This window comes from Chiroxiphia lanceolata, chromosome 3 (assembly GCF_009829145.1).
Source record: "Chiroxiphia lanceolata isolate bChiLan1 chromosome 3, bChiLan1.pri, whole genome shotgun sequence".
In the NCBI taxonomy this organism is placed as follows: Eukaryota; Metazoa; Chordata; class Aves; order Passeriformes; family Pipridae; genus Chiroxiphia; species Chiroxiphia lanceolata.
This window is the reverse complement of record NC_045639.1, coordinates 71,457,297-71,483,827: the sequence shown is the minus strand read 5'-3', so window position 1 is coordinate 71,483,827 and position 26,531 is coordinate 71,457,297. Positions and strand designations below refer to the sequence as shown.

General features: G+C 40.4%; 1 protein-coding gene and 1 long non-coding RNA gene across 2 annotated transcripts in view; one reads left to right on the top strand and one right to left on the bottom strand.

Annotated features, from left to right (window-relative positions):
• Positions 1 to 11,278: 11,278 nt before the first annotated feature.
• PDSS2 (decaprenyl diphosphate synthase subunit 2) overlaps positions 11,279 to 26,531 on the bottom strand; it is a 118,223-nt gene continuing 102,970 nt past the window's right edge. Inside the window, exons 8-9 of the mRNA XM_032683721.1 lie at positions 22,274 to 22,309; positions 11,279 to 13,509 (exon numbers count right to left, since the gene is read on the bottom strand). Coding sequence (XP_032539612.1) covers positions 13,351 to 13,509; positions 22,274 to 22,309 — 195 coding nt within the window. The 3' untranslated portion in view covers positions 11,279 to 13,350. The remainder of the gene's footprint in view (positions 13,510 to 22,273; positions 22,310 to 26,531) is intronic.
• On the top strand, positions 14,712 to 23,577 carry LOC116784784. Its single transcript, XR_004356243.1, has 2 exons — positions 14,712 to 15,182; positions 23,317 to 23,577. It is a non-coding gene; the product is annotated as an uncharacterized LOC116784784 (long non-coding RNA).

Here is a 26,531-nt window from a genome sequence, read left to right as displayed (position 1 = left end):
AAAAAAAAGTAAGTTGGTTTAATTCACATCCAAGCTTTTTCCCACGCCAGTTTAACACGAGACCGTTTCCATGCTCCGCGTTTGGGGGGCAGATGGCAGCAGTGATTTATAAAACAGACATCGCATTCTTTTTTAATTAAGTATCCTTGTAGATTTTATCTTCCCTGAAATTGACAGGAGCGCAAAAGACATTACATTAGCCTGCCAAATTATACGTTCCCTTTCTACTTAACAGCTTGTAGAAAACCAAACCATTTCCCACAGATTAGAAAAATAAAAAAAAAATGTGGGAGAGCGAAACCTGGTTTTGTAACCTATGGCCAGTTATGGCGATTACATTTTTTGGCTATATGTAACATACCTCTGGAACTTGGCAGCTTGGCATGAAATGTTTTACTTGCAAAATGAACTCGGCCAGTGCTGCTGTTCCTAATAAATAGATTAATTTTGCTGTTAACGAAAATACACAGCCAAGTGCTCTGATTATATTGTAATTGCTTTACTTTTTTTTTCCACTAGAGTGACAGAAGTTAAGTCTAAAGATGTGTATAAAAGGTGTTTAATATAAAATAGGCTTCTATGAAGGGCGATGGATTGCATCCAGCATGAAGGATGTATCCGACAGAAGTTACAAGGTAAGTACACACCAGGCAAGCGGCAAGTAAATGTGAAGGTAGAACACATGACCTCTGAGCACTGCTGTGAATGTACCAGATAAATAAATCTTCTGTTTGTTATCTCTGATGCTTTTTTTTAAATTAAAAGCAAATACAAACCCATGTAAGTCAACTGAGAAATAACTGGAAAAAAATCTCAGATAAATCTTCTGCCCCATAACTCAGCACTTTCCTAGACACTTGCTGTTTCCTTAGAATTGAGCAATACAAAGAGTGATTCAATATAAAAAATTTTTATATAAAAATATAAACCATTTCAGATTTTTGTCGCTTTCTTTAGAAGCAGTTCTCTAAAATTTTGTTCTTCCACTTACGTCACTCTTCTAAATTTAGCATCTGGGACTTTTGGTGTGTTTACAGTGTCATATTCCATGAATAATCCTAACAGATAATAGTTTGACTGCGCTTTTTATTATTGTCATTGATAGACAGCTGTTAAAAGGAGCCCTTAAAAGCAGGAACTACCAGCATTTTAACTCCTAAGAACCACTGAACGAAGGATACATTTTATTAACAAGACAAGTGGTCTGCAGTTACCTGCTCCTTCTCTCTTGGAGATAAGAGCACATCCAGCTAACTTTTCTGAGTCTGTTAGCACTATGAAGACTTAAGTTTACAGTATGGTTTGCCCCCTCCCTTTATTGTAAAGCTAACTGAAGGTTTTCTTAAAGGGTACCATGTTTTAACACCTGTCCCAGCTGCTAAGTAGTGCTAGATCTCAGCTGGATTTTACTCGAATGCTTTACTTAGTGGGATTAGGGAAAGGCAACCATAAGGCAAGAGCAAACCCGTGGAATCCCAAACTCAATTTCAGAGCCCTTGAGAAAACACTTGCCAGTTTGAACTCCACCTCATTTCTGCTCTATAGTGCTGGCCTGAGGCACTGTAGCTACTAGGGACCCAAGCCCAGGAGGAGACCTGAAGGGCCTCAGCTAAGCATAAAGAAGCACGAGCATATTGTTGCAATAACAGTATTTAATGGAAAGGGAGCGAGTCAAGTTGTCTCCAGGCAATGCAGGTAGCAAGCTTAGATTGGCTTCTCAGCCAGACAAGTCCCATTTTTTTTCACCATCTGAACTTGTGCTACACACGTCATTTATTCAAATGTTCATTTTCCCCCCACTTCGTGCCTGTGGCTCAAAAGCCACTCTGTGACACTACGGCAGTCTCTGAAAAATTTCAGGTCACCAGGGAGGGGAGTTGTGGTGCTCTAGCAAGAGAACTCCTTAGTAAAAAAATCACCCCTGCTCTCCAGTACAATGGGCCATTGGTGACTTGACCAAATTGCAACTAAATTTCAGCCGTGCCACCAACACAGATGCACTCAGAACCCCTGGCGAGCTGAAAGCCCTGTTTGCAGTTGTATGGAGTTCTGTAAGGGTGGACTATGGGCAGCTCCTTTGACTTTTATGCACTCTAATGTGCCAAGCCCTCCCCCGGAGGATGCCCTATCTGAGTTAGTTCAAAGGATCTGGTCAGCTAGAGATTCCCCTGGGCAGGGGTGAGGAACCACCAAGGTGGTTGACAGTGCTTGACCCTGTGGCAGGCTCTGAGCTGGGAGTCAGAGCAGCTCAGTATGCTGAGAGTTGGTATGACAACAAGGAGCAGAAGTATAACTCTAAATTTAGAAGCCTTTTTGCTTCCTGTGCTGCAAACGTTTGGGATAAGCAAGAATCCAACTAAAATCCTTCAGCAAGGCTTCTTTCTTGTAAATTCTTGCAATAGCCTACAGCACTCAGTAGGTAGAGATGTGGCATGAGATGTCGAAAGCACTTTCAGCAGCAACTAATTTTGGCAGTTTCGTTCTGTAAAAAGTATTGCTATGGTACCAGTACATCGTCTATCACTTTTCTCCACCACGTCTTGAAACTAGGCCACCTTGCAGCCAAACACAAGAGTCACAGAGTCCGGAAGGAAAGCAGATGAGAAACAGCGGTGTACAGAGCAAGTTCCTTGAAACCTTATATACAATTTAAGACCCTAATGGGAAAACAAGCCCCCTGCCCAGAAGGACAAGCCCCCACTGGTAACCAGACTTCTTTCTGCCTGCTGGCCACTGTGTTGCTGTGTGTGTAGCAGGTGGGGTGGGTGCCCCCTCTTGCAAGGCAGCCCAGAGCCCAGCAGCTGTTTTCTGGGAATACAGAGCAATTTCTTAATCTGAGCGCCTCATATTTACTGTGGGTTCCTGCGGGCTGGCTTGGGCTCAAATGGGCCGGATGGAATGGGCTGGATTGCCCTCTAGAGGAACGCCAGGGAGGCTGGCCCCTGCCCCGCGGCAGGTGTCCAGCTGGACTCCAAACACCAACTGTGTGTGCGGTGTCAGGGATCAGGCACTGACTCACAGAAATCGGGCAGGTACTTAAATTAGGCAGCTTGGAATTCACTCTAAATTATTTAGGTGTGTATTTGATATAAATAAACTTCAAAGAGACTGAATATGTTGGGGTGGGGGGGAAAGGATGTGCAGGTTCCGAAATCTTCTGCCTTAGATTAAAATTAAAAGGGTCTGAAAGGAACCATTAAAAAAAATCAGTCCAATTAACTCATCTGATTTGCAGCAAAATGCATTCTACAATTCCAAGTTTATAAAACCTGAAATATTTAATGGCAAATAAGGTAACTTGATAACAAAATTTGCATACCTTCGTGCTCTTCACTGCCAGTCAGACTGAAAGGACATGTATGGACACATTGCACAGGAATATCTGGAACCTCTGTTGGCCCACAGGCAACAATACTGAACAAGTAACATGCTGCGGGCAATATCCATACATTGCTGTAACCCAGGCAGAAATGAGCAGTGGCAGACACCTGAACTTCATTTATATTTTTAAACTTCCTATGGCTGCAAGCAGTGTTGGAGGGTTCTGCCAGCAACATACTACATTAGTTGTGAAACCCTGGTTTGGAGTGCCAGTTAATATAATTGCTTTTGTTTTTTCTCAAGAAACAGAATTGTTACATGATACCCCTTTTTTTAAATTATTTTATCGCAACACTGCTTCTTGTTTGTAGGTACAATGATTGGAAACTTCAAAATTGCTGTTTAGCTAGACTTCAGGGAGATGGGCAAGAAGTATCATAATTGTGTTGCTTGCTGAATCAAGGATATCAAAATAGAGAATCCAAAACCAAGCTGATTCATCTCCAAGTGTATGCAGATAAGAAATATTAAGAGTTAAGCTCACAAAGTTTCAAAAAAATGAACATTCATTATAAGAAAACACTTTTCTAGCCTGAAGTAGCACCAGAGTATACTGGCAAGACAGTAGATATGTAACAGTTGAGTACCAAAGGAAGAAGAATTTGATATAAAAGCTTAAAAAAAAATCAGATCAAAACTGCAGTGGAAGATGGAGTAGAACAGAAATGTAAAGGAGCTTCAAGAATAGAGTAACTTAACCCAGTGCGCAACCTAAATTATCCTTCTGTGCTGCAGCAGTTTACTTAGACATCAGCTGCATCCATAACTGTTTAAAAACTGACAAATCTGAGAAACTTCACTCTTGGAAGCATAAGCCTCTTTTAATCTCTTGGCAATGAAATCGCAGTTCTCTTTAAGTTAGTTCAGCCAAGAACTGTGCCATTGTAGCTATTTCACAGCTTTGCATTTAAAAAGAGTAATGCTCACTTAATGCACAGTCATCCTATTATCAACACCATAACTGACTCTGAACGATCAAGCATTTATCCCATAAAGGTCTGTTTGCCAAGTTCTGTTTTACATCCAAAAGAAGTAAATACAGCCTGGAAAGTCCTTTCTCTCAAAGAGGTCCATATCTCCCAATCAAGTGCAAACAGCACACTCTGCTTTGTGTGCTTAACACTCAATTCCATATCTTGCCCATTATATAATGAATATTTTGGACCTGTTGCATAGTCTCATACCTCATTAAGATATGTAAGTTCAATTGTTTGCAAAAATACTAGAAAACAAGATGATCTGTGAAGCAATGTAGAAAAGTAGGTTTCTTTGAGAATTCAGCTGCCTGACTGGAAGTAGCAATATTTGGACTGTAGGAATCCTCTTCGTTTCAGGTTCTGAAACTGAAACAGCCTTTCTAGGTTTTTTGAGTCCCAGCTGCTTCTGTCATGGTCAGGGTATTATATAATCCTTTTCACAAAAAAGTCACTGTCTTAGAAGCAGCCAGTGATCCTCCCTTCTCGATTTTTGCCCTCACTACTGTTGGGAAGCTACTCCTGAACCTTGTTCTTTGGGTGGATGGCAACCTTCCCTTCTGAATTTGCATTAACATAGATCTCTGGCTCGTGGCTACCAGATGCCTTAATCCATCCAGTTATAACCCATCTAGCATAACCCAGTCATACCCTACAGTGATTACTTTGAGAACAATCCTGAATTTAAAAGGCATTTTATCCAACAGAAATTTCCCTTTGAAAATGGTGAAAATTCAGTCTGAGCTGAATTTTTAATGAGAACTGTAGGTTTGGAGACCTGGGTTTACAAGAAGAACAGAGAAAACCCACCTCCTTAGTGGTTATTACTACAACAGAATGTGATGGAAAGCAATTACTTTTCATGAAAGTTTATGTAAGAAATACTTCCAATCATTAGTAATGTGACCATTTTTAGCAGCACCAGTCGTCTTTAAGAAAGATGTTTAAATCCTGTTTATTTTTCTGCAAAGATATCTTAGCATATTACAAATAAAAGCCGTGTATATTTCTTGTAGGCATACAACATGTGAGCAGAGGTAGGGACATTCATAGTTTTTATACTTCAATATAAAATGTTACCGTATTAACTTCCATAGGTTGACAAAAGCAACAGAATTGTTTGATTAAAAATAAATCTTACTAATATAGACACTTATTCTGTAATGTTCTCCTGCTAAACCCATTTTTTATGAAAATAATGATGCAAGCAACTAAGTGTAATTGTAGAAAATTATTGCCAATGATTTGCATATGAAACACACACCCTTTACAGCCTCTAGTAGCATTGTTCAACCAGCTTAAAAATAGTACAGCTGAAATGCAGCAAACAGAAAACAGTTTTCGATGGGCACATGCTATGAATGAAGAAATGTTCAGACACAATGTGCAACTTGGAGAGCTTTCATCAAAACTAGCAAAGAGGGAAAAATGGCTAATTTCCTAACCACGCTGTGTTTCGGATAAGCGTCATGCTCATCTGCAGAGAGTAAAGCCTTTTAAAATGAGTGTTTATATTTTTTCTGTGTGAAAAAATACCCCTAATCTAATCTAATCTATTGGTACTTGTTTTAGATTTTTCTAATTACTTCTGTGTAACATTTAATTTTTATAATTTGACATTTAATAAATGCTAAATTTTGAACCTTGCAGTTGAAACAAGTCATTTGCTGTAAACATTGAAGGCATAAAAAATTCTAGTTTTAAGATATTGGGTTTTTTTGCAAGTAAAATACTTACTTTTATATAGGACTTTAAAAATGTTGACCACTGCTCTAATAATAAAGCAGAGTATTTTCAGTCTTTGATATCTGGGGGGAGGGATGAAGGGAGGAAGAAAAAGTGGAGTAGTGGAGTAGGGTAAAAAAGAAAATTTCAAAGCAAGATTTTTTATAATGTCACTGCAAAATTGCAATTCTCCTATACAGTAATATAAAATATGCCTCGAATGGAATTTTATATATAAATTTCTTAACAACCAGACAAATCTGAGAACTATTGTTTTAATTATCAGTGGGACACCTGCCTGTCACTATTAGCCAAGAACAGTGTTCTTGTATGATACATTCGGTCCTTCCTCCTGCAGATAAACTTGCAATTTCACCATGTGAAGTCTGTAGAACACTGCTTCCCAGTTTAGTAAGTTGTCTTGTTGCTATTTCTATTTTGAAGAAAAGGGTTGCCTTTCCTCAGGAGATGCACGCTGACAAAAGCATTTTGCAAATAAGCATGAATTAAAGTCAACTTCATGCACTGCAATGAAGGAATCTCCTACACAGGGGGGAGCCCGAGCATTCTCTGGCTGCTGTCGGGGGCTGGGAATACGGCAGCAACGCCGGGAGCTGCGGGCAGAGTCACGCACAAGTGCAAATGCATGAAAAGGTGGACAAAGGTGATTGCATGAGGCTTTGGTGGATCGATTGCCAACTTGTTTGTCACCCTTTTCTGCCCTTCACCACTCAAAGCAAGCTTAGTACTTTATCTTTTTGGTTATTTTAAAGGCATTTGCTATCAGAATCTGAGTCTAATGGCTACTTTCTCTTAGCTTTAGAAAAACAGGCTTAGTTTAAAAGAGAAACACGTGAATGCCAATTATGTAAATAATTAATGCATTTTAGGGATTGATTTCTGAAAGGGAAAAAAAGAAGATAATTTAATGCAGAGACCGTCAGAATAGATGACTTCCACAACTGGAAATATTCTTTCCTTTGAACTGCCTTGAGAGACTGAAAAGCTTTAGCTCTTTATTTTCTGTAAGACACTGCGCAGGTAAAAGTACTTTGAAGACTACAAAGAATAAAAAAAAGTTTGAGGCCTTACTCTTCTGAGAGATTGAAGCAGCTGATAAGAGCAGTGACAGCTAGTCATCTGACCCAGAAGCTACTTCCTTGGCAAATCTGCAGCATGGCACAGTTGCCTGAGTTACCCTTTTGCGTTGAAGAAAATTCAAACACTATCTGCTCAGAAGAAAAAGCCACAGAGAGATCTCACCAGGAGGTTTACCCCTGAGGACGGCGGTCTGGCATATTTAACACTGCTTGGGGCAAGAAGCACTCCCCAGCAGCTCCAGAGAATATTTCCTTAATGTTTCCAGTAAATCGAAAAGGGTTTTTCAAACTTTTAGCAACTTCTATCAAGTTCGACAGTAAGTCAAATACGGGCCACCTCTGCACTCTTTATTGCAAATAAGACAAGGCACATGCAGGGTTACATTAAGAGAAGCATAGTCAGGCCATCAAATCCATGCAGTCCAATAAAGCTGGTAATCCCTTTCCTTCACCTGGCCAGAGGCAGGGCCCCTCTATTCCTAGACAGTGTTTTCATTACCTGATTCTTCTAACTGCAAACCAGAAGTTCCTCATTCGGGTCAGAGGGAGTATCAGTCCTTCTACACTGTCTGGGGAATTGCGCAAGAGCAACCGGAGTGGTAATTTTCCTGTATGGGTACTTTTTGGTCACCATTATTCCTTGCAATTCACATACCCCAGCTTCCATGTTTGAGGCATCCCAATTCCTCATGTTCTCATGGTCATGCAGACAGAACCAGAGGGTGGCACATAAATGTGCACATGGTAGCCTCCCCCTTGAACAGAGAAAGCTCACCTGTTAGCCTAGATGATGGCTGGCACGGACAAGGAGGAAGACATACTATCTTTGAATAGCTGGAACTGTTGGGACAGTCTCTCCCCAGGCGAGACATAGACCTGCAGGGTTGGGGTGGAAGAGAGATGTCTGGCCAAGTCATTAGCACCAGGGTGCTGGCATATGATTGACCGTGTGCTCCATACAAACTTCCACTGTATGGACCATAGGCACGGGACTCCATCTGGGTCTTTCGATGCCTGGTTGTTGTTCAGGCTGCCACAGATCACCTCTGCCACTAATTCCCTCAGACACTGGAAACCACTCAGTAGTTGTCCACTCTTGCCTCAAGAGTTTATAAGGTCTTCCTTGAGGGGATACTTTTCCTTGGAGCTCAACAGCAGCTGTCTCCAGAGGCTGCTTTTTGCTCCTTGTACAATCCCTTTGTTGATGCCACAATCCTTTGTGAGAGATCCCAGCTGCTGGGCCTCCTTGCTCTCCAATTTCTGACTGTTGGCTACAGTATCCCAGCATTGCAGCAGTCAGCTGGTAATGAGCTCACCAGGCTGATGGCTATAATCTTTGTGTGTATCTTGAAGCTAACTCAGGGATAAGGAGCTGGTGATTTCTGGCTTGTTCATGATTTCTCCTTTTCCTCCTGTTCTTGTGACTGTTCTGCTGCACACCTGTCTGCCTCTCCAATCCTCCTCCTGCTCCCTCTTGGGAGAAGCTTCCTTCCTGACTGAACAAACTGACTTCTGCCTCCCTTGTTTCTTCTTGACTACAGGGGCAACTGATACAGTTGAGAGCTGGGTCTCTGGCTTAGCCATGGTGCCTGTTTGTATGTCTTCAGACACAGAGACCGCCTCTCCCCTCTAAGGGTGCTGAACAGTTCTTGGCAGGCCTAGGCCAGGCCCAGCACAGTGTGAGAAGCTGTGTCTCTTTAGCTAGCCAGGGCGTCTTTTTCAAAAAATGTTCTGTCATGTTATCAGGATCCTGCACTTGTCTGGGGGTCAAGTCCTACATCGTCGGAGGGAAAAACTGATCTAGATACCATGCCACCCACAACCACATGGCCTCAGGACACTCCTAAATATTCAGTTAATCCTACGAAAAGCTGGATACAGATTCTTGAGACACACTGATGTGAGTATTCTGATTACCCAGGGGTGTTCAAAATACTGGAGAGTCATTGCAACAAGGTGGGAAACTACTATCCTGTAGGAGGTGAAGGGGAGGGTGCCATTGTTTCCTCCACAAACTGTCTCTCAGATGAAAAGAGAGAAAAGGTGTAATTGTTAATTATCTCCACGAGATGGTTCCCAAAGTACTGGGACAGCAGCAATGCAGAGCCCAAATATCAGATTAGGCTCAGGGCCAGTGTTTTTATCAGTTCTCCAAAGCAAAACAAAACCAAATGCCACACAGCATAGCAAACCGTAGAGGACAAAACCAGTCTTCAACAAGCTCTCGAGTTGTCAAGCTCACTCTTGAGCATGACAAGGAGTGGGTAAGGAAACAAATAAACTTGCATTGAAAATGAGTAAGTCAACATCATGACCAGCAATAGCTAAACAGGTACATTAAGTTCCCTCTAGCACATTCCAGTCAAATGTCATTATCTTGAGCCCTACGTGTTCCATCCTGGGTACCAAAAAGGACTGTGGTGGCTGGCAGCTAAGCATCTCACAGCTGCTCACTCACTGCCCCCCACAGTGGAGTGCACTATACGTTTTAGTTCTGTGTAGTGAAAGGATGGATAAAGTCCCTTATAGAGGTATTTTCTGGGATGAGATTTTCTGTGTTAGGCACATCTAACCAAGTTAAGATTTGGCACATCCCACCCTCTGTGCCCAGCACAGAGGAACAGCGAGCAGCATTCCTCTCCTTCCAACTGAGGGAAGATGGAGGTTAGAACGCGACTTGCTCCTTTACTAAAATCCTCAATGTGCAAAACCATTCACAGAGTGTTTAAAAGCAGGTAAGGGGACCTGGAGACTAAAAAGAGATGCTTTTAATAACGTAAGGCACTTCTAGTAGACTGTTTCCCTTTGGTATTTGCTAGTGCTTCAGCTCAGCAAGCATGGGTGAGGGCAAGGAGACTCTCAGACCAGAAGAGAGTGAGCTTTGTACTGAACTACTTCTGTTCCTTGAGCAGTTTGAAGCTAATAAAGGTAGCTTTTAACCTTCCTGAAGGTCAAAAATATTGTGGGAAACTGAAATTGATGCCACCAATAAAAGACACATTTTTAATAGATACTTCTGAAAATCCATAACCATTAACAGATCGGGAAGTGTCTCCAGACTCATATCCAGAGCAGGGCAACAGTTAGAAAATTTGTGGGTTGAGTTAAAGACAGTTTAATAGATAAAAGGGAAAAAAATGAAAGCAAAACAACAAAAAACAAGTGATACAAAGCAATGACCACAAGTTGACTGATGTGCCAACAGCTCCAGGCAACAGACCCCCTGGAACATCCCAAACACCCCATCCTCAGTTTTTATTGCCGAGCATGATCTTATACGGTGCACACTAGCTCAGAGGTCAGTTGAGGTCAGCTGGCCCAGCTGTGTCCCCTCCCTGCCCCTGGCCCACAACCAACCCCCTCACTGGGTATCAGAGTGAGAAGCAGAAAAAGCCAGTGGAACCACTGCTGAGCAATAGCTAAAGCATCATCAGGCTGGCAATGCTGTTTGAGCTACATATCCAAAACATGCACTGTAGAGGATGCTACAAAGAAAATTAAATCCATCACAGTAAGACCCAGTACACTGGGCTAGTTTTTAATTTAGTCTGGTCTAAAAAGCAGTCGGGACCTTGTCCTGTATTTTGTGCATCAGTAGAAAGGTCCAGCAATTCCATACCTGGGATAAATTCAGAGAAGCAGCCAACAAGTATGTCTGCTTGAGTAGCTGGTTGACTGAAGTTAATGGTGTGAATGCCTTCCTCAGCTGCCCCTCAGACCACAGGTCTCCCTCTCCCTGACTGCCTTTTAGAGGTTGGTGGGGAAAAGGAATCAAGGGACAAAAATAAGACCAGAACAGCCCCAAAATTACACCATTGCTCAGAAATTATATGAGGTGTGAGGAGTATATTAGTACACAGCAATAACTAATTCACTCAGTTTGACAGACGGCTATAATAGTTTGCTTGTAGTTTACCTGGAGGAAACAAGACAACAAAAAATCCTGAAGAATTATAGATAAATATCTTAATTATAAAATTAATTAATAATATTGATAGGAGATTATTCACATTCTTTTTTTTTTTTTTAAATTAAGGTTGAATCATACAAGAGCAATCAGAACATTCTGGTGATAAAAATACAAAAAAAAGAAAGTAATTAATTTTTTATTATTCTCCTTTATTGGTAACAACTATAAATAAAAACTTGTACTTTCATGAAAAAATAAACCAGGTGTACATGGGTTTGCAGTATGTTTGATGTTTCTTTCACAAAACTGAGTTGAGGTGACTCAGAATATCTCCAGCATATCCAAACTTCTTGCAGCCCTAAATCATTATGAACCAATTAACACAGATGTAAGACAAAGACAAGATGATGTATGGCTCTTACTATACGTAATATGTAAAAACCAGAGACAAAGAAAACTGAAATATGACTCTGTTTGAATTCAGGTATTTATTTAAAGCATGTTTTATGTTAGCAGAACTTCAGGGAACTTCACAGGTAACTGCCTGGGATAATCCACGCTTCTCAGTGCTTCTCTTCTGTCTCCAGTCTTCCTGCTGTGGCAACAGCACCAACTCATGGAGAAGTGCCAGAGTCTTGGGATGAGAGAAAATGAAGGTAAGAGAGGGCAGGTAAAAGAGGAAGTGTAAGCAAGAAGGGGTCAGGTGTTGAAGCCATTCTCCAGAACAAAGTCTCCTGATTTCTGGGTGTTGCTCCCAAACAGAGGTTGCGACTCAAAGTTGCTTATTATACATAAAATACTATGGTATAATGTGAGCAGAATGTACACAGAGTACATCATGCGGGATGTATTTTCAGTGTACTTTCAGAGGATAGAGTTTTCATTTACGTTTTGCATTGGGTGGAGTGCAACACTCCGGTCTATGACAAACAAACTGTGTGACAGGGGGAGTGAGTGCAGGGAGAAAAGGAGGGAGGAGAGATTTTAACAGAAATAACTCCACTTAGTGTTTGAGTGAGGGATGTAATGAAATCTGTTTGCTGTGCTAGCTGTCTCCAGATTGGGCTGTAATTACACCACAGAAGGAAGAAAGGTAGCTGAGTCTCAATCTAGATCATTTATGTAAACTCAGCCTTCTTGTCAACGGCATTCTCAGATTGCACGTGTGCAAACCACAAAAATCATCTCCTATGTACAAAACAGAGACGGTCTCAAAGTGCAGGCTTCTGATACACCTTATATGCTGTCGGTAATTGGACTTGAAAATTCAACACACTGAGGTTCAAAACTCCTCCAATATTTTCTGCATTTTATTTAGTGTGGTGACTATTCACAGAGAAACATTCCTGTTTTCTTTATGCCAAAGGATGATGTCTAGCCCTACAAATTAACATTTATTTGGCTTAAATTAACACGAGTGTCAAAAACATAGGAAATTCTTTTGTGTAAGACTGTAGAAAAAAAAAATCTGGATCTGAAAGAGGGATATTCCCTCCCTCAGAAGAGTTGGAAAACCTCATTCTTTGACCCAGAGCGACATATTACACAGGCACAGTATAAACCCCAGGCAATCAGTTCCCTTAACAGAGTCAAATTAATATTTGATTAAATATTTTAAAGCTCCTACTTACCATGCTTGATACATTTTCTCAGCAAGTTTCTCAAATACAAAAATCATTAGGCACAGGGTAATTTTATGTTTTAATACATAAAAACAGTGTGAGGAGACATGACTGCACACAGACAGAGAGGATTTTCCCCCATTAATCCTCCAATCTGCCCTTCTCCTTGGATAAGCGGGTATGTTAATTCCCGGCTTCAGCATCTCACTCTCTCTGGGCAGGTTTAAACGAGTTTCTTGTGACACCTGGATCTTCACGCCCTTCCATCCCTCCCTCCTTCCATCCCTCCCCTCTGGCAGGAAAACCACCGTCCTCCACCCTGGCGCCGTCCCCACCGGTACCCAATCAATACCAACTTATTTCCTGTCCATTTGCTGAGGTCACGAAAACGGGACTCATTAATTATTTCTACTGGTGCAGCCTCAAGTGCGCTTCTGGCACGACAAGCAAAAGCCTTTTGTGACCTTTTTTCTTTCCACTCCCGAATTTTGCTGGTGGTGATGGTGGCGGCGGCAGCCGGCATGCATTCCTCTGTTGGGATGGGATGATGAGAGGACCAGAGGTGTGAGGCATCGTCAGTCTCCCCGCCAGGTTGCTTCCACCTGTGGAGGGAGAGACGCTCCCCTCAGAGCAGCAGGTCAGGGAAACCTGGTCACGGCGCAGACGATGTTGGCCAAGGCATCCCTGGCCTCGGAGGGAGGGAAATGCTCCAGGGCTGCCAGTGCGCTGTTTCCGTGGCAGCGGCAGAGGTCGATGGCAGAAGTCACACCTTTTCCAGCCTTGATCGCTTCCTGCAGCTGTCAGAAAACACAAGCACAATGGGTGGGGGTGGTTCAGCAGTAGCAGTACCAGCCTGCACAGCTATCTCTGGGAGTACAGGGCTTCCACCGCCCCTTCCGAGGTAAAGGCAAAACCGAAGCCATGAGACAAAGCTCTTAAATCCTCCCAGCTGCTCTGTTTGGCTCTCAACTACAGCTAAACTGTGCACAGTTTAAACTACATCACCCATTACTTCATCACCTGAGAGATACTGGCTCTCCAAAGTGCACACTTAAATTAAAAACAAAATTAAAATTTTTAAATATCTGGGAATTTCATACCTCAGCCACTGCCTGAGAGCTTTTGTTCAGAACTGGCAAACCAGCCACTCACTCTTGTTTTCTGCAGTCAAAACCTGCATTTCATGAACACCCATCTTATCACCTGTTTTTGGAAACCGGCATAGGATGACACACGTTGAATGCGTGTCTTTTGTAATACAAGTTTCTATTTATAGACCACGTGATTACATGTGTCAGAGTGGACAAAAGGAAATTGTGTCAGCAAAATGTGTTAAACTATCATACTGAGCTACATCCATGCAAACTCCTCCTTCTCACTAAGGCTATGGAATTTGACAAAGGCTTGGTGATGCACCATATGAGAAAGAAAATATTTTCATGGAATAACAGACATTTCAGGGCAAACTAGGTTAAATTTCTTATGAAATAACACAAAAATTAGAAACAAAACATGTTTTTTTCCCAGTACCTGAACTCAGCAGAAGCTCTAAACAGCAAACGCTCTTATTAAGGGTATTTTTATCTTTAGTTATTATTTTTTCTTGAACAGCATCATGAGACTGCCACAAAACACGGTTACATTTTCCACTCTAAAATACAGGTGTTCCCAGACCAACTCTAGCCTGATGCCTCATGCCAGAGCCTGGGAATCAAGGCCAGGTGGATCTCTGGGATTTGATTATTCCAAAAGCATTAAAGCATTTCATGATCTTTAATGTGCCCCACCTGGCTTTCACAGCCATCTTACTTCACTGTACCAGCTTTTAAAAGAGGGGCTTTTCCTGCACATAGGTATCTACAGTAACAAACTATACAAGGTTTTATAAGTCATGTTTTCCACCAATACAGAGCTCATTGCTTCGTTTAAAAATACATCAGTATGACCTTACCTATCTAGTTAAAATAATGTAAAAATAAAATAATCCTGAGATATGACCAAATGGAAAGTTACCCGCTTTCTATACACACTTGCATTCATACAGAATGAATGACACTTCTTATCTGAATACAAACTGGAGTGGATTCATTATCTGTATTTAAAGATGAAATCAGCTGAAAGCATATTACAGCACTTGAGTGTTCAAGTCCCAGTTCATAAAAATTTTATTCTCACTTCAGTTACAATCTTCCTGCACTGTGTGCTGGAAAGGAACTTGCCCTGAGGCATAAATGCATTGCACAGCTAATTCCACATGTCTTCTAATGAATGAGAATCAGCCACATATTCATGGCTCTGCAGCAAAGGTGGGGATAGGTGAGACGAGGCATGCTAGCAGTGTGAAAAGGTGTCTCTTTCCCTTTCTTTGAGGCACAACCTTGTGAGACAGTGGAACCCACACATCTTGAAGCAAACTCTGCTGATTTGCTAAAGCTTATTAAAAAGGATTAGCACGCCTTCTAATACTCATGTGAGTATATATTGGGATGTAAACAGCAAAGAAAATAGCTCCTAGAAAGTCTTCAATTTGGTCAAAGGTCAGAGGAGCTCAGCTTAGGCATATGTATGATCGCACATATGTACCATGACTTAGTCGAAACAGCACAATCTGTGTCAGGGGGAGAATCCTAACACAAGGACGCAATCCATTTACACGCTTGTCTCGAGTAAGTCCTTAGACACACGGACTGCTTTGAAGCCCATACAATTGCAAAGCTCGTGTCAAACTATACGCAGAGAAATCACTACACAAAAATCAGACTAATTCGCTATTGAACGTTTCCAAGCAAAGTTCAAGGAACGTCAAAACAAAAAATACCCACTCCTCTGGCAGCTCCTTCCTCAGCTTTTCAGCTAAAGATTATTGTATGAAATGAACAACTTACAGTCCTCAAAAACTTACCTCTTTTGTATTCCATTTGCAGAAGTGGCTGGTCAACTCAAATGAGCATACACAGAGGCAAAGCAGTCTGAACTAACCAGACTGCATGCTACCTCTATCTCAGCTGGGGTTGTAAAAGAAAAAAAGGAAGTACAAATTTGGCATTTGGTAGTAGGATAGTTATTAGAGAAATACAGGAAATAACTCCATAGGAAAAAAAGCACTACAGCCCTCCTTTTTCTAAAGGTGCTGAGACACCAAAAAATCACCAACTGGTGACTGGTTATTTAAATTCAGCTTATAGAGTAGTCTTCCAATAGCACAGCCAAGTTTAAACTCAGATGATAAGTGATTTCCTTCCCAGTATATCAGCACAGTTTTCTTCAGCATCTTCTGTTTTCCTCAACACATTCAGATACTGACCAGGCTTGACAGTTTTGCCTCACTCAGAACCCAAAGTTTTACCTCTGAATGTTGTCCTATGATTCTAAGAACTAAAAAACCCAGCACCATCATAATCTTCACTGTCTTAAGATAATGAAAAAAACCCTGTGCTGCCTAGATCATACGATACATAAAATTGTAGTGGATTCATATTTCTGCTCCTACTTTGAAGCATTAATGTTTGGAAGTCTTTTATTAAGTATTTCGGCACATTCATAAGGGATATTCTGCATTTGGATTAACAATCGTGATAGGATCTACACAGCTTTTAGAGTCTACAGGTTTGTTACAAATATAAAAAAAGTTAATTAAATGGTGATGTTGAAACTCAAACCAACTGCTAGTTTCACATAGGGTACATAAATACATCTAAAAGAATCTGCCCCTTACCAGGCTTGACCACACTCCACTAGATTTAAATCAGTGACCAATACACACCACAAGCTATTTTTCTGGTGTTTCAGCTACACTCCTTTTCCTTCATAGTTAGTTATTGACACACTTTTTTTTTTCTTGAAGTAGTGTGTCCTTAAAGCAAAGATCATAAACCACTTCTCAGGCTGTGTTAGCAAGTGTATACAGCAAGCAACTACTGCCTCTATTTGGGGCTGTTGGGACTGAGTCTGGAGTGCTGTGCCCAATTTTGGGCTTCCCATTAAGTGAAAGACATTGCTGTGCTGCAGCAAGTGCAGTGGGAGGCTACCCAGGTGATATGGGCCTGGAGCAGTACATGCTCTGCAAGAAAATGCTGGAATTGTTTCGTTCAGCCATAAGAAGAGAAGGCTGTTACTACTGTCCCAACTACCTCACGGGCCAGGAGCCAGAACTGGGCTCTTCTCAGAGGTGTACATGGAAGGGATGAGAGGTAATGGGCACAGGTTGCAGCATGGGAAATGCTGATTAGACCCAAGGAAATTCTTTTCCATCAGGAGGGGGGTCAAGCACTGGTCAGGCTGTTCAGGCTGGCTGTGCAATCTCTGTCCTTGCAGATACTCAAAAGTTAACTGAGCAAACCCATATGGGCTCTGCTTTGAGCGAGGGGCTGGACCAGACAACCCTCAGAGGTCCCTTCAGACTTAAATTATTGTACAATTCTGTGAATAAAGTAGAGTTCAAAGTACTATGTTTCCCAGACCATTTGTTTCAAAAAGGCAAAGGGATCGTTTCTCATCTGTACCACAGCAGTTAAGTATTTGCCTTTCAGACCAACTGCTCTGGATTGCTGTTGGACAGAACGGCTGGTCTGAGGGCAGCAAGAGGTCAAAGGGGCAAGCTAAGAACTGCTGGATTTTGGAGACTGAAGAATTAAAGGAGTCAAAAAGTAAGCAGGTGTTCAAGTACAAAGACAACTAATTTCAAATTCTCTCTGCTAAGACATTTCTGCCTCACTAGCCAAAGTAAAGAAGATTCCTTTCAGACAGTGCTACCTGTAGGGAACAATAAATCGGGGGCGGAGAGATTGGTGAGTATTTTGGCTGTACTAGACTTTATGTGCAATAGGAGAATGAGAACACTGAAATTCCTAATTTTTTTTTTTTTGCAATAGTCAAACTTAGGATTAATTATTTCAGTGATAAGATATCAACAAGTAACTTCAGAATTTTTTTTATGTTGTTATTTTAGAAGAATGATCCTAAACCAGCTTAATTTATTATATAACGAAATCTTCAAACATCATGCATTTTCTCTGATCTTGAAGTGAGCTAAAACATTCTACATTTTTGCAGTGCACAGTATTTGCTGAAATAAAAAGAAAACCCAAACCCCAAAATCTAAATTGATCTGTGGCTGAGCGACTGAACAACACTATAGGTGTATGGAGTGTTTTGCACTGGCTTTTCTAAATTTGTTTTCTCTTTTGTGGGAACAGCATGCTCGATATGCACTGGTGCTTTAGACTGCTGAAATGCTACTTCAAAAAGGTATGATGTGTTTCACAGGTAGTAGATTAATTTTGTCAGGTTTTTTCCATTCTTTTCTAAGTACTTTGGAATGTTTCAGCAACCACTCTTGGAGTTTTTGTGGTTGGACACAGGCTTGTGCTTTACGTTCTCAAAATGGGATGGACGATCACTTATTTGCATCACTTTGTAATGTCATAAGATTTTATTTTTTTTTTTTTTTAAATCTTTGTTGGCTACATGCAGAATATGTCAGCTGAAACTGGGGCAGTATTTATCCAATATTTTATTAGAAATTTCTTCTGTACAAAGGTAAATAAATGCATCTTCAAAGGGCCCAGACACTTTGCAGAAAACTTCCATAAGTAGAGTAGGATTTATTTTCCTTACTCATCTGACAAACAGAAGAATTTTCTTTTTACTTCAAACTAAAAGCTACACTATAAATAGGATGAGACCAAATCTGATGAGGGTTGCCCCCAAGAGCAGAGGAAAGATGGCCTGCTTACAAGGAGCACTGCTGTTACACACTTCTTATACTACACTTTGCCAAAAAATTATAAGTCATCCTCAGAGACGGAGTGATTGTACAGACTCTTTGTTATTTTAGAAGAGATACCAACTCCTCTTCCTTAGGCCTTTCCGTGTCTTTCACACAGAACTTTTGAACAAGACCCACTAGCTTTTAAATCTAAACAATAGTACTTGTGATGACTTTTTACCAAAAAGCATAACTTCCTTAAATCCCATTAATGTAAAACACATACACACAAGCAATCAACTTCATATTTATGTTAAAAAATGTGATGGTTGTTTGCTTTAGTGAAACAACAGTTGCGCTGAACTCTCATACCAAAGAAGCGGGAAAATGCCCACTGACTATAAAGATGCAACTGGTTGTTGATACCGGATGTACACCTTGATAATTCAGACATTAATTTCAAAAAATAAGAAAACTGCCTAATCTGAATGGTTTTGGTTTGTCCCATGACACATCTCATGATGATTCTCTGGCATTTAAACAAAACCGTGGGACTACTGTCATTTACACCATGGGGCTGCACTGCAGCAGGATGAATGAACTCACCGTGGTGGTCAGCAGTGAAGTGAGGAAGGGCAGTCATGCACCTCTTGCTAACACAACTGGATGGTACTGTGTTAGTGTTATTTATTAGCTGCATGACAATAGGCTACCACTGAGAAACCTCCTTTTTTCCAAATGTGACCTTTCCCATCTTTTTTCTCTTTCCTGTCAAATGGGAAATGCTCTTCCAGCACTGTACAAACTCTGCTCCCTGTGTTGGTGTCATGTACAATATTTCATATATATAATATTTCATATACAAATCAAGAAAGTATGTCACAGCATACTACATAGTATTTCCCATGCCATAGTTTGCCTCTATAACAGACAGCAGAGCAAATGGACAGGGCTACAGTAAAAAAAAAAGAAGTTTTGCTACATCCTCTTTCACTTAATTTATCTTTTATGAATATTGCGTTTAGAAAAACAACAAATCCTTGCATAGCATACTCATTGGCTGCAAAACCCAGGATTAATTTCTTTATTTAGTGTAATCTTATAATTTTTCTAGAGCCTTGGCCAGAAAACAAGAATTATTCCTGGCTTTCTCACTTCTGCTACTAGTTGTGCCTTTTTAACACTCATTTAACAAATCTGTATAATGCCAAGAACCATTAAGGCCTTGACTTTAGAGAAGTTTTAAATCAATATTATCAAACGGTAACAAACTGATAATCTCAATTTGCTGTTTCAGAATTACACATCTTATCTTGCATGCAAAGTAGATGTAAAATGGGTAAAAGCTTTTTGACTTCAAAAAGTCTGAGATATTTGCCACATACAAATGAGGGTGACAGGAAAGTTGCTGTTTCTTTCAATGACACACATGAATTTCATCCCTGCCATACATTGGTACTTTCCCTTTTGTTAGCTGAGAAACCCCACTAAAACAGCTGAAATTACTTTTTCATCTCTGTAAGAGACTTTCAAACACCACAATGATGTATCAATAATTTGCCTGGATGTGGTGTGATGGTGTAGGAAAAAACAGAGTGAAACATTCAGATACTAATGTGAGAAAATACATTCAGAAACAGACCTTAATCCTTTTGTGATAGCAAAGTCCTTCTCATAAAAAGATTGAGCAAAGCTGGGAGGAAAAAACCTAAAAAATTTGCAGAACATAGTGAACTTATTGACATGACAGTCTCAGACCTAATGAAATTCATACAAAGTATTTCACTTCTACATTTGTGTCAGAGACCTCACTAAACTTGCTAGGACAATGCAGATTTTTTTATCTGTGAAAGAAATCACGGATACCACTTTAATATAATATGCATCAGAAGAACAATTCAAAATTCTTAATCGGTCTCAAAATTGAGATATTTTGGACACTCAGTAAGAAACAAGCCCCCTGCTTTGATTAGAAACGTTAAAGTAATTCTAGCAACTGAACAGAAAGATGAGAAAGGACTGTGATGCTGAGAAGAAAAGACTGAGCACTGTGCAAAACACAAGGAGAAAAGGCAACACAGCAAAGAGCAAAAGAATAAATACTACTTTGTACTGCACACGCTCTCTACGTACTGGCCAAGTTACTCTGCTGGGGTGACCTACAGGTTACTGAGTTCATTTAGCATGGATGTAATTAATGACAACTTTTATATTAAAAAAAGAAACATAGAAAAGAAGGATTCGACATCATAGTTTTAAAACTGACGTCTACAAAAGCCAAAGTTGATTACTGTTTGAGTTCACAAAAACCATGTAGAATTCTTCACTATCATTATTAAACTCATAATAGCTGTGCTTGTGCAAGAGATAATTACCCGAAGCTAATAAAAATCACGTGCTTTCTGCCAGAAGTCAGTTGCTCAAAATACAAAACTCAAAGGGTTTTTTCTCCTTCCTTACCTTTTTTTCAAGTGTCCAAATTGCCTAAGCCTAGTATAAGTTTTTAAATTTCATGTGTAGGATCCAAGATATGAAATAATTTCAGTCAAAATACAGAATATACTGACAAATGTTTAATTTAGTAAAGCAATTTTAGATGCTTTTCTTCCCCCCTCTTGTTTTTAAAGTACAGGAATGACATTTTATGGACTACAGTTGAAACAATTAAAAGGAGAAAACCCCTTCTGGACTTACAAAAGCAAGTGGCTTGGCTTAAACATTCACAGAAGTGCCTCACAGACATATTTGAAGAGTAAATTTAGTGCTCTCAGTGGTGATTTAGAAAAAAGAAAACTGATACAACTGTGACTGTTGTAGAGAAAAACCTAAAAGCACAATGATTTTAAGTAGCAAGGTAAGGTTAAGATCCTTTTTAAGTTCTAAGAGGAAGGACAGAGTTTTTCTAATAATCCAAATCACAGTTTTTCTTAATACAGAATAATTTAAATAATCTGACCTGTACTTGTGTGTTAGCCTTCCATACTAGCAGCAATCAGTCAGAGCTGCAACACTCTTCAGGCCCCAGTTCAAGAAGCAATTCTCAATCATGCATGTGGCTCAATAATTTATATATTATTTCCCACTGATGCTGGAGATAACTGGCTGGGCCTTCACAATCTACTTAAGACTCAGAACAAGTCATACTCAGTGAGTTGGGGACACGATGTCATCATCTGTCTCTACCACAACCATGTTGTGCTCAAATATTTAACCAGGGGAACTTTCTCAGCCATCTCCTGCAGCTCTCTAAGAGCTTTAGGGTGTCCCAGCTACTTCCAGCTACGTAGTCAGGTCTGCCTTTATCATAGAGGAGCAGCAAATATAGTGGTGACTCAGCTAAAAGTTGTAATGGGGACTGGAAGAAACACAAATTATTATAAAATGTGTATGTATATTTTTTAATAGATGGCTTGGAACTAAGGCAAGATTAAAAAAAAAATTAACAGCATACTCTACCAAAATAGAGAGACCAGTGATGGGATCTAACCTGCAAATGGCTCTAAGAAAAAAAAGACAGAAAAAGCCATCAGAATCCTGGTTTCAAAACCAAGTTTGGGGAAGTAAATGGGAGAAATAACAGCAAAAATGATCATTCAATGTCTACTAATTATTAAATTACTACTATTAAATACATTATTAAAATTCTATCATTAAATAGATACATTTGATAGTTACCGTACAGCTGTTACTGGCTTTTTAAAATCAAGAAATGGCATGAGCCATTTTTCTCCCTTCATATACACATGCACAAATTATAGCCTAACTTTGATAAGGAAGTTTTCTTCAATTATCAAGAATATCCTTGAAAATATTTAAAAAATATTAAAAATGAATTATAAATGTAATTTACCAACCTTTTTGTAGTCCATTATGTTTCCTTTTCCTTGTGCCTTAAAAAGAAAGAGATTTTATATAAGACATTATATACTACAAACTAGAGTTGCAAGAATAAAGAATGCAATTAAAAGAGCTACTACTTTAAACATAACTGACTTTCTTTAGGAATCTGATACAGAAAACCTTAAAATACAACTAAATGTGTTACCAGCTTTTACAACATGGTTCTTTTTCAGATGAGAGCTGCAGATACTTAATGTAATTTTTAGGCTTTTTTATTATGACTTGTAGTTAAACATTTGTTGAATCCAAAATGTTTTGGTCTTAAGAGATCTTGCTGTTTGCATTAATTAATCCCTCCCATGAGATTTTGAAATAAGCTCTACTCCCTATCAGCAATAACAGGACTTATTTTCTTAAAAGAGAACTCTGTATATCTACAGTGATTTGCACTAGGTAATAGTCTACAGCTTTCAAAAGAGGATGTTGGATGCTGTCAGTGCTCTTACACCTGGGTTAGAGGTGCTTTTTGGTTTAGAATTGTATTTAAGCTTCAGCATCACCCTTTTAGTGAGAGAGAGAGAGAGAGAGAGAGAGACATACAACCTGTAACTCCTAATACTTTCAGAAAGAAATATGAATAAACTTTACATTTCTTCTTGCCCAGATGCAGGCAAGTACATAGTAGACCCTGAGACAGCTCAGTTACTTAGAGCATGGTGCTAATAACACCCAAGGTTGTGGGTTTGATCCCTGTACAGGCCATTCACTTGAGTTGGACTCTATAATCCTTGTGGGTCCCTTCCAATTCGGAATACATAGATCCTGATGAATATTTGCAGAGATCCAACTTCCTCAATTTTGTTACAGGATGATGTAGACAGGAAGATGTTTTTCTCACTCAGTGGCAGTGCTCTGACAGAACCAGAGTATTCCCGCTTAACCACCCTGAAAGCCCTTCCCTGAGGTCAGATCCAATGTCATTATCACTTCATTCAACCACAGCTCTTCTTTTTTCAGGCACATTAAAGAAAAAAATCACCTGTTTCTTTCCCTCTAGCTTCCACAAGGAAAGACCACAAATCTCAGTTCTTCTGGAATGTGTCTCCTGAAAAGATGTAGTTTAGGACCACTACCTCTCCATGCCCTCTGTGGGCACTTGAGAGATCAGCCAAAAGGAGCAGACAACAGGCACAAGGAGAAGAGCTGAAGCCCACACTGAAGAGGAACACTATGTGGCAAGCACAGCTTTAAAGAGATGTTGCCAAGATGGCACAGATTTGGAAAATAAATTAATTTTTGTACGGGAGGAAAAATAAAATAGAGAAAAGAACCCTTGAGAGACTAAACAAATGGAAAATGAAGGAAAACAGTAGATAACAGAGCTGATTCTTCTGAAGGAGAAAGGCGACTGATCCACCAAATCTCTTTGCTTCTCTCTTTAATCTTCTCAAGAGGCAGCTTTTCTGGAATGAATATTAAGAAAACAGCCTGATAGAACTTGGGAGTAGCAAAACACACCAGAAGCATGTTCCTTAACAAGTGATTGTCTATATGCAGATTCACACTGCAGCAGAGAATCTGACATGTTTTTTGGAAGATATTTTTTGGTCTCAGCAATACCAGAAGAGGTGTGCTCCCCCTGCTTCCTCCTGCTCTTATAACCAACAACAAGAATATTTCCTCATGATCTGTTCCTGTCAAGCATTCAAGTCAATGGCAGTTGTGCTTCTCCAAGCAGCAACCTTACCCAATCTGTCTCCAAAGCCTTCTTTACTACAACTGCATAGTTGTACTAACTTTGCTTTTTTTGTGTTTTTTACCCTCACAGCAGTTTGACTTTTTCTGACTCTCATCTCAGACACACAGATCTTTTTTACCTTTTACATCAGATTTGCTCAACTGGTTAAGCTTCTGACACGGACTGAGTGGACTGCATGTGCTTTAGCTATTTAAACCATACAATGACATTGCACATGAGGGTGGCTTATGAGCATTGCCAATATGATGAAGTCTCTGGTTTGAGTGCTTGGCCAACACTGAATGTCACACAGTCAAAGTGACTACGGATGACATCTTAAAGAGCTTGTAGTTAACGAAAGATGATCTTTCTTTCTAAACCAACACAAGCGAAGAAAGGCTCCTGAGCGAGATATTCTATGTTGCAGTGAGTAGTTAGCTGAGTAGTATAGTATCATCATCATCATGGCTAGGCTTCGCAAATGAAGATTTGGGAAAGGCTCTATCCACATTTGTTACAAGCACGCTGGTGGCTAATAAGGCCAATATGAGATAGACATGTCCGATTGCAAAAGGCACAACAGAAAGACTCCTTAGGTGGTATATTCTGCAAGACATGGTTCTTTCTGCATTGTCTTTTCTCCTCAAGAGTGATCCTGTGTGCGTTCTCAAAGGAAGCGGCAGTGTTACAGATGGTGTGTCTCTAGGCCTCCCGCTTTGAGGCCAGAGTAGACCAGTTATGATGATCAATATGGCCAAGGCTGAGATGTTGTTTCAGGGAGTCCTTGTATCTTCTCTTTGGGGCTCCTCTCTTGTGGCAGCCGGTGGCAAGTTCACCATAAAGCAAGATCTTAGGGAGGCGGTGGTCCTTCATCCTTGAGACATGTCCTGCCCAATGCAGCTGTGTTCTCAGCAACGTGGCCTCAATACTTGTGACTGCTGCTTGTTCTAGAACAGATGTATTGGTCACATAATCTGACCAGTGGATGTTTAGGATTGTACGGAGACAGCCTTGATGGAAGTGTTCTAGGAGACGCAGGTGGTGGCGGTAGATGACCCATGATTTGGAACCATATAAAAGAGTAGACAGCACAATGGCTCTGTAAATACTGATCTTGGTACTTTTCTTCAAGTGTTTATTGTGCCATACTCTTTTATGGAGTTTTCCAAAAGCACTATATGACTTAGCTAACCTGTTGTCTATCTCTCCATCAATCTTACCATCCGAGGAGATGAGGCTGCCTAGGTAATTAAACTGCTGGACTGATTTGAGCTCTGATTGGCCAATGGTGATATGGGGATGATGGAAGACTTCCTGAGGTGCAGGTTGATAGAGAACTTCTGTCTTCTTTAAGCTGACTTCCAGCCCAAAGAGCTCAGCAGCATCTGCAAAGCAGGATGTTAAATGCTGCAGAGCTGCTTCTGTGTGGGCCACAAGGGCGGCATTATCAGCATAAAGCAGCTCCTGGACAAGATGATTTAAGGTCTTGGTGTGGGCCTTCAGTCACCTTAGGTTGAAAAGGCTTCCATCAGTACGGTATTGAATGTAGATACCGTCCTGATCATCAAGGTCTGCCATGGCCCTTTGGAGCATCATGCTGAAAAAGATTGTGAATAGGGGTGGTGCGAGAACACAGCCTTGTTTCACACCATTGGTAATTAGAAAGGGCTCAGAAAGTGCACTGCCATATCTGACTTGGCCGTGTTGATCCTCATGGAGTGAGATGATCATTTTAAGGAACTTGGAGGGACACCCTAAACGTTCCAAAATCTGCCACAGACCTTTTCTGCTCACAGTATTGAAAGCCTTGGTGAGATCAACAAAGGTTACATAGAGACTTTTATTCTGTTCCCTACACTTCTCTTGCAGTTGTCTGAGAACAAATACCATGTCTGTGGTGCTCCTGTTGGCTCTGAAACCACATTGGCTTTCAGGTAGAATTCCTTCTGCTATAGCGGGTATTAGTCTGTTCAAGAGTATTCTTGCCAGGGTTTTGCCAGCAATGGAGAGCAGAGTAATACCATGGTAATTTGAACAGTCTGATTTAACTCCTTTCTTCTTATACAAAGTGATGATGACTGCATCATGAAGGTCTGAACACTTTCGGTATAGTAAATACCATGTATAAAGTATACATACGTATATGTATAAATGTATGAAGTAGCAGTAGACAGCAAATACTTCTGCATAGTACATGTCATTTTGCACCCTGGCTTCCTTCACAAAGAACTGCTTTGTTGTTTCTATAATGCCCATTTTTGGTATGAAAATTTAGTAAGCAGACAGACAGCACTCCTGGAGTCCTGCAATCTCCTCTAGATTCTGCAGATGGGAAATTGTTTCAAAGCTTTTAGACACCGTGCTGTGGAAATACCATTATTCTCCAACTGCAATAATCCAAATCCATTTACACTTAACTCACATATGGGCCTTGTGTTGTGACTGTAAGATTCCAAAATTCTTTGTCATGCATTGTGAACTACCAGCCCCTAACTTCAAAATGACAATAGGTTTGCTTCACCTTAAGATTCCCC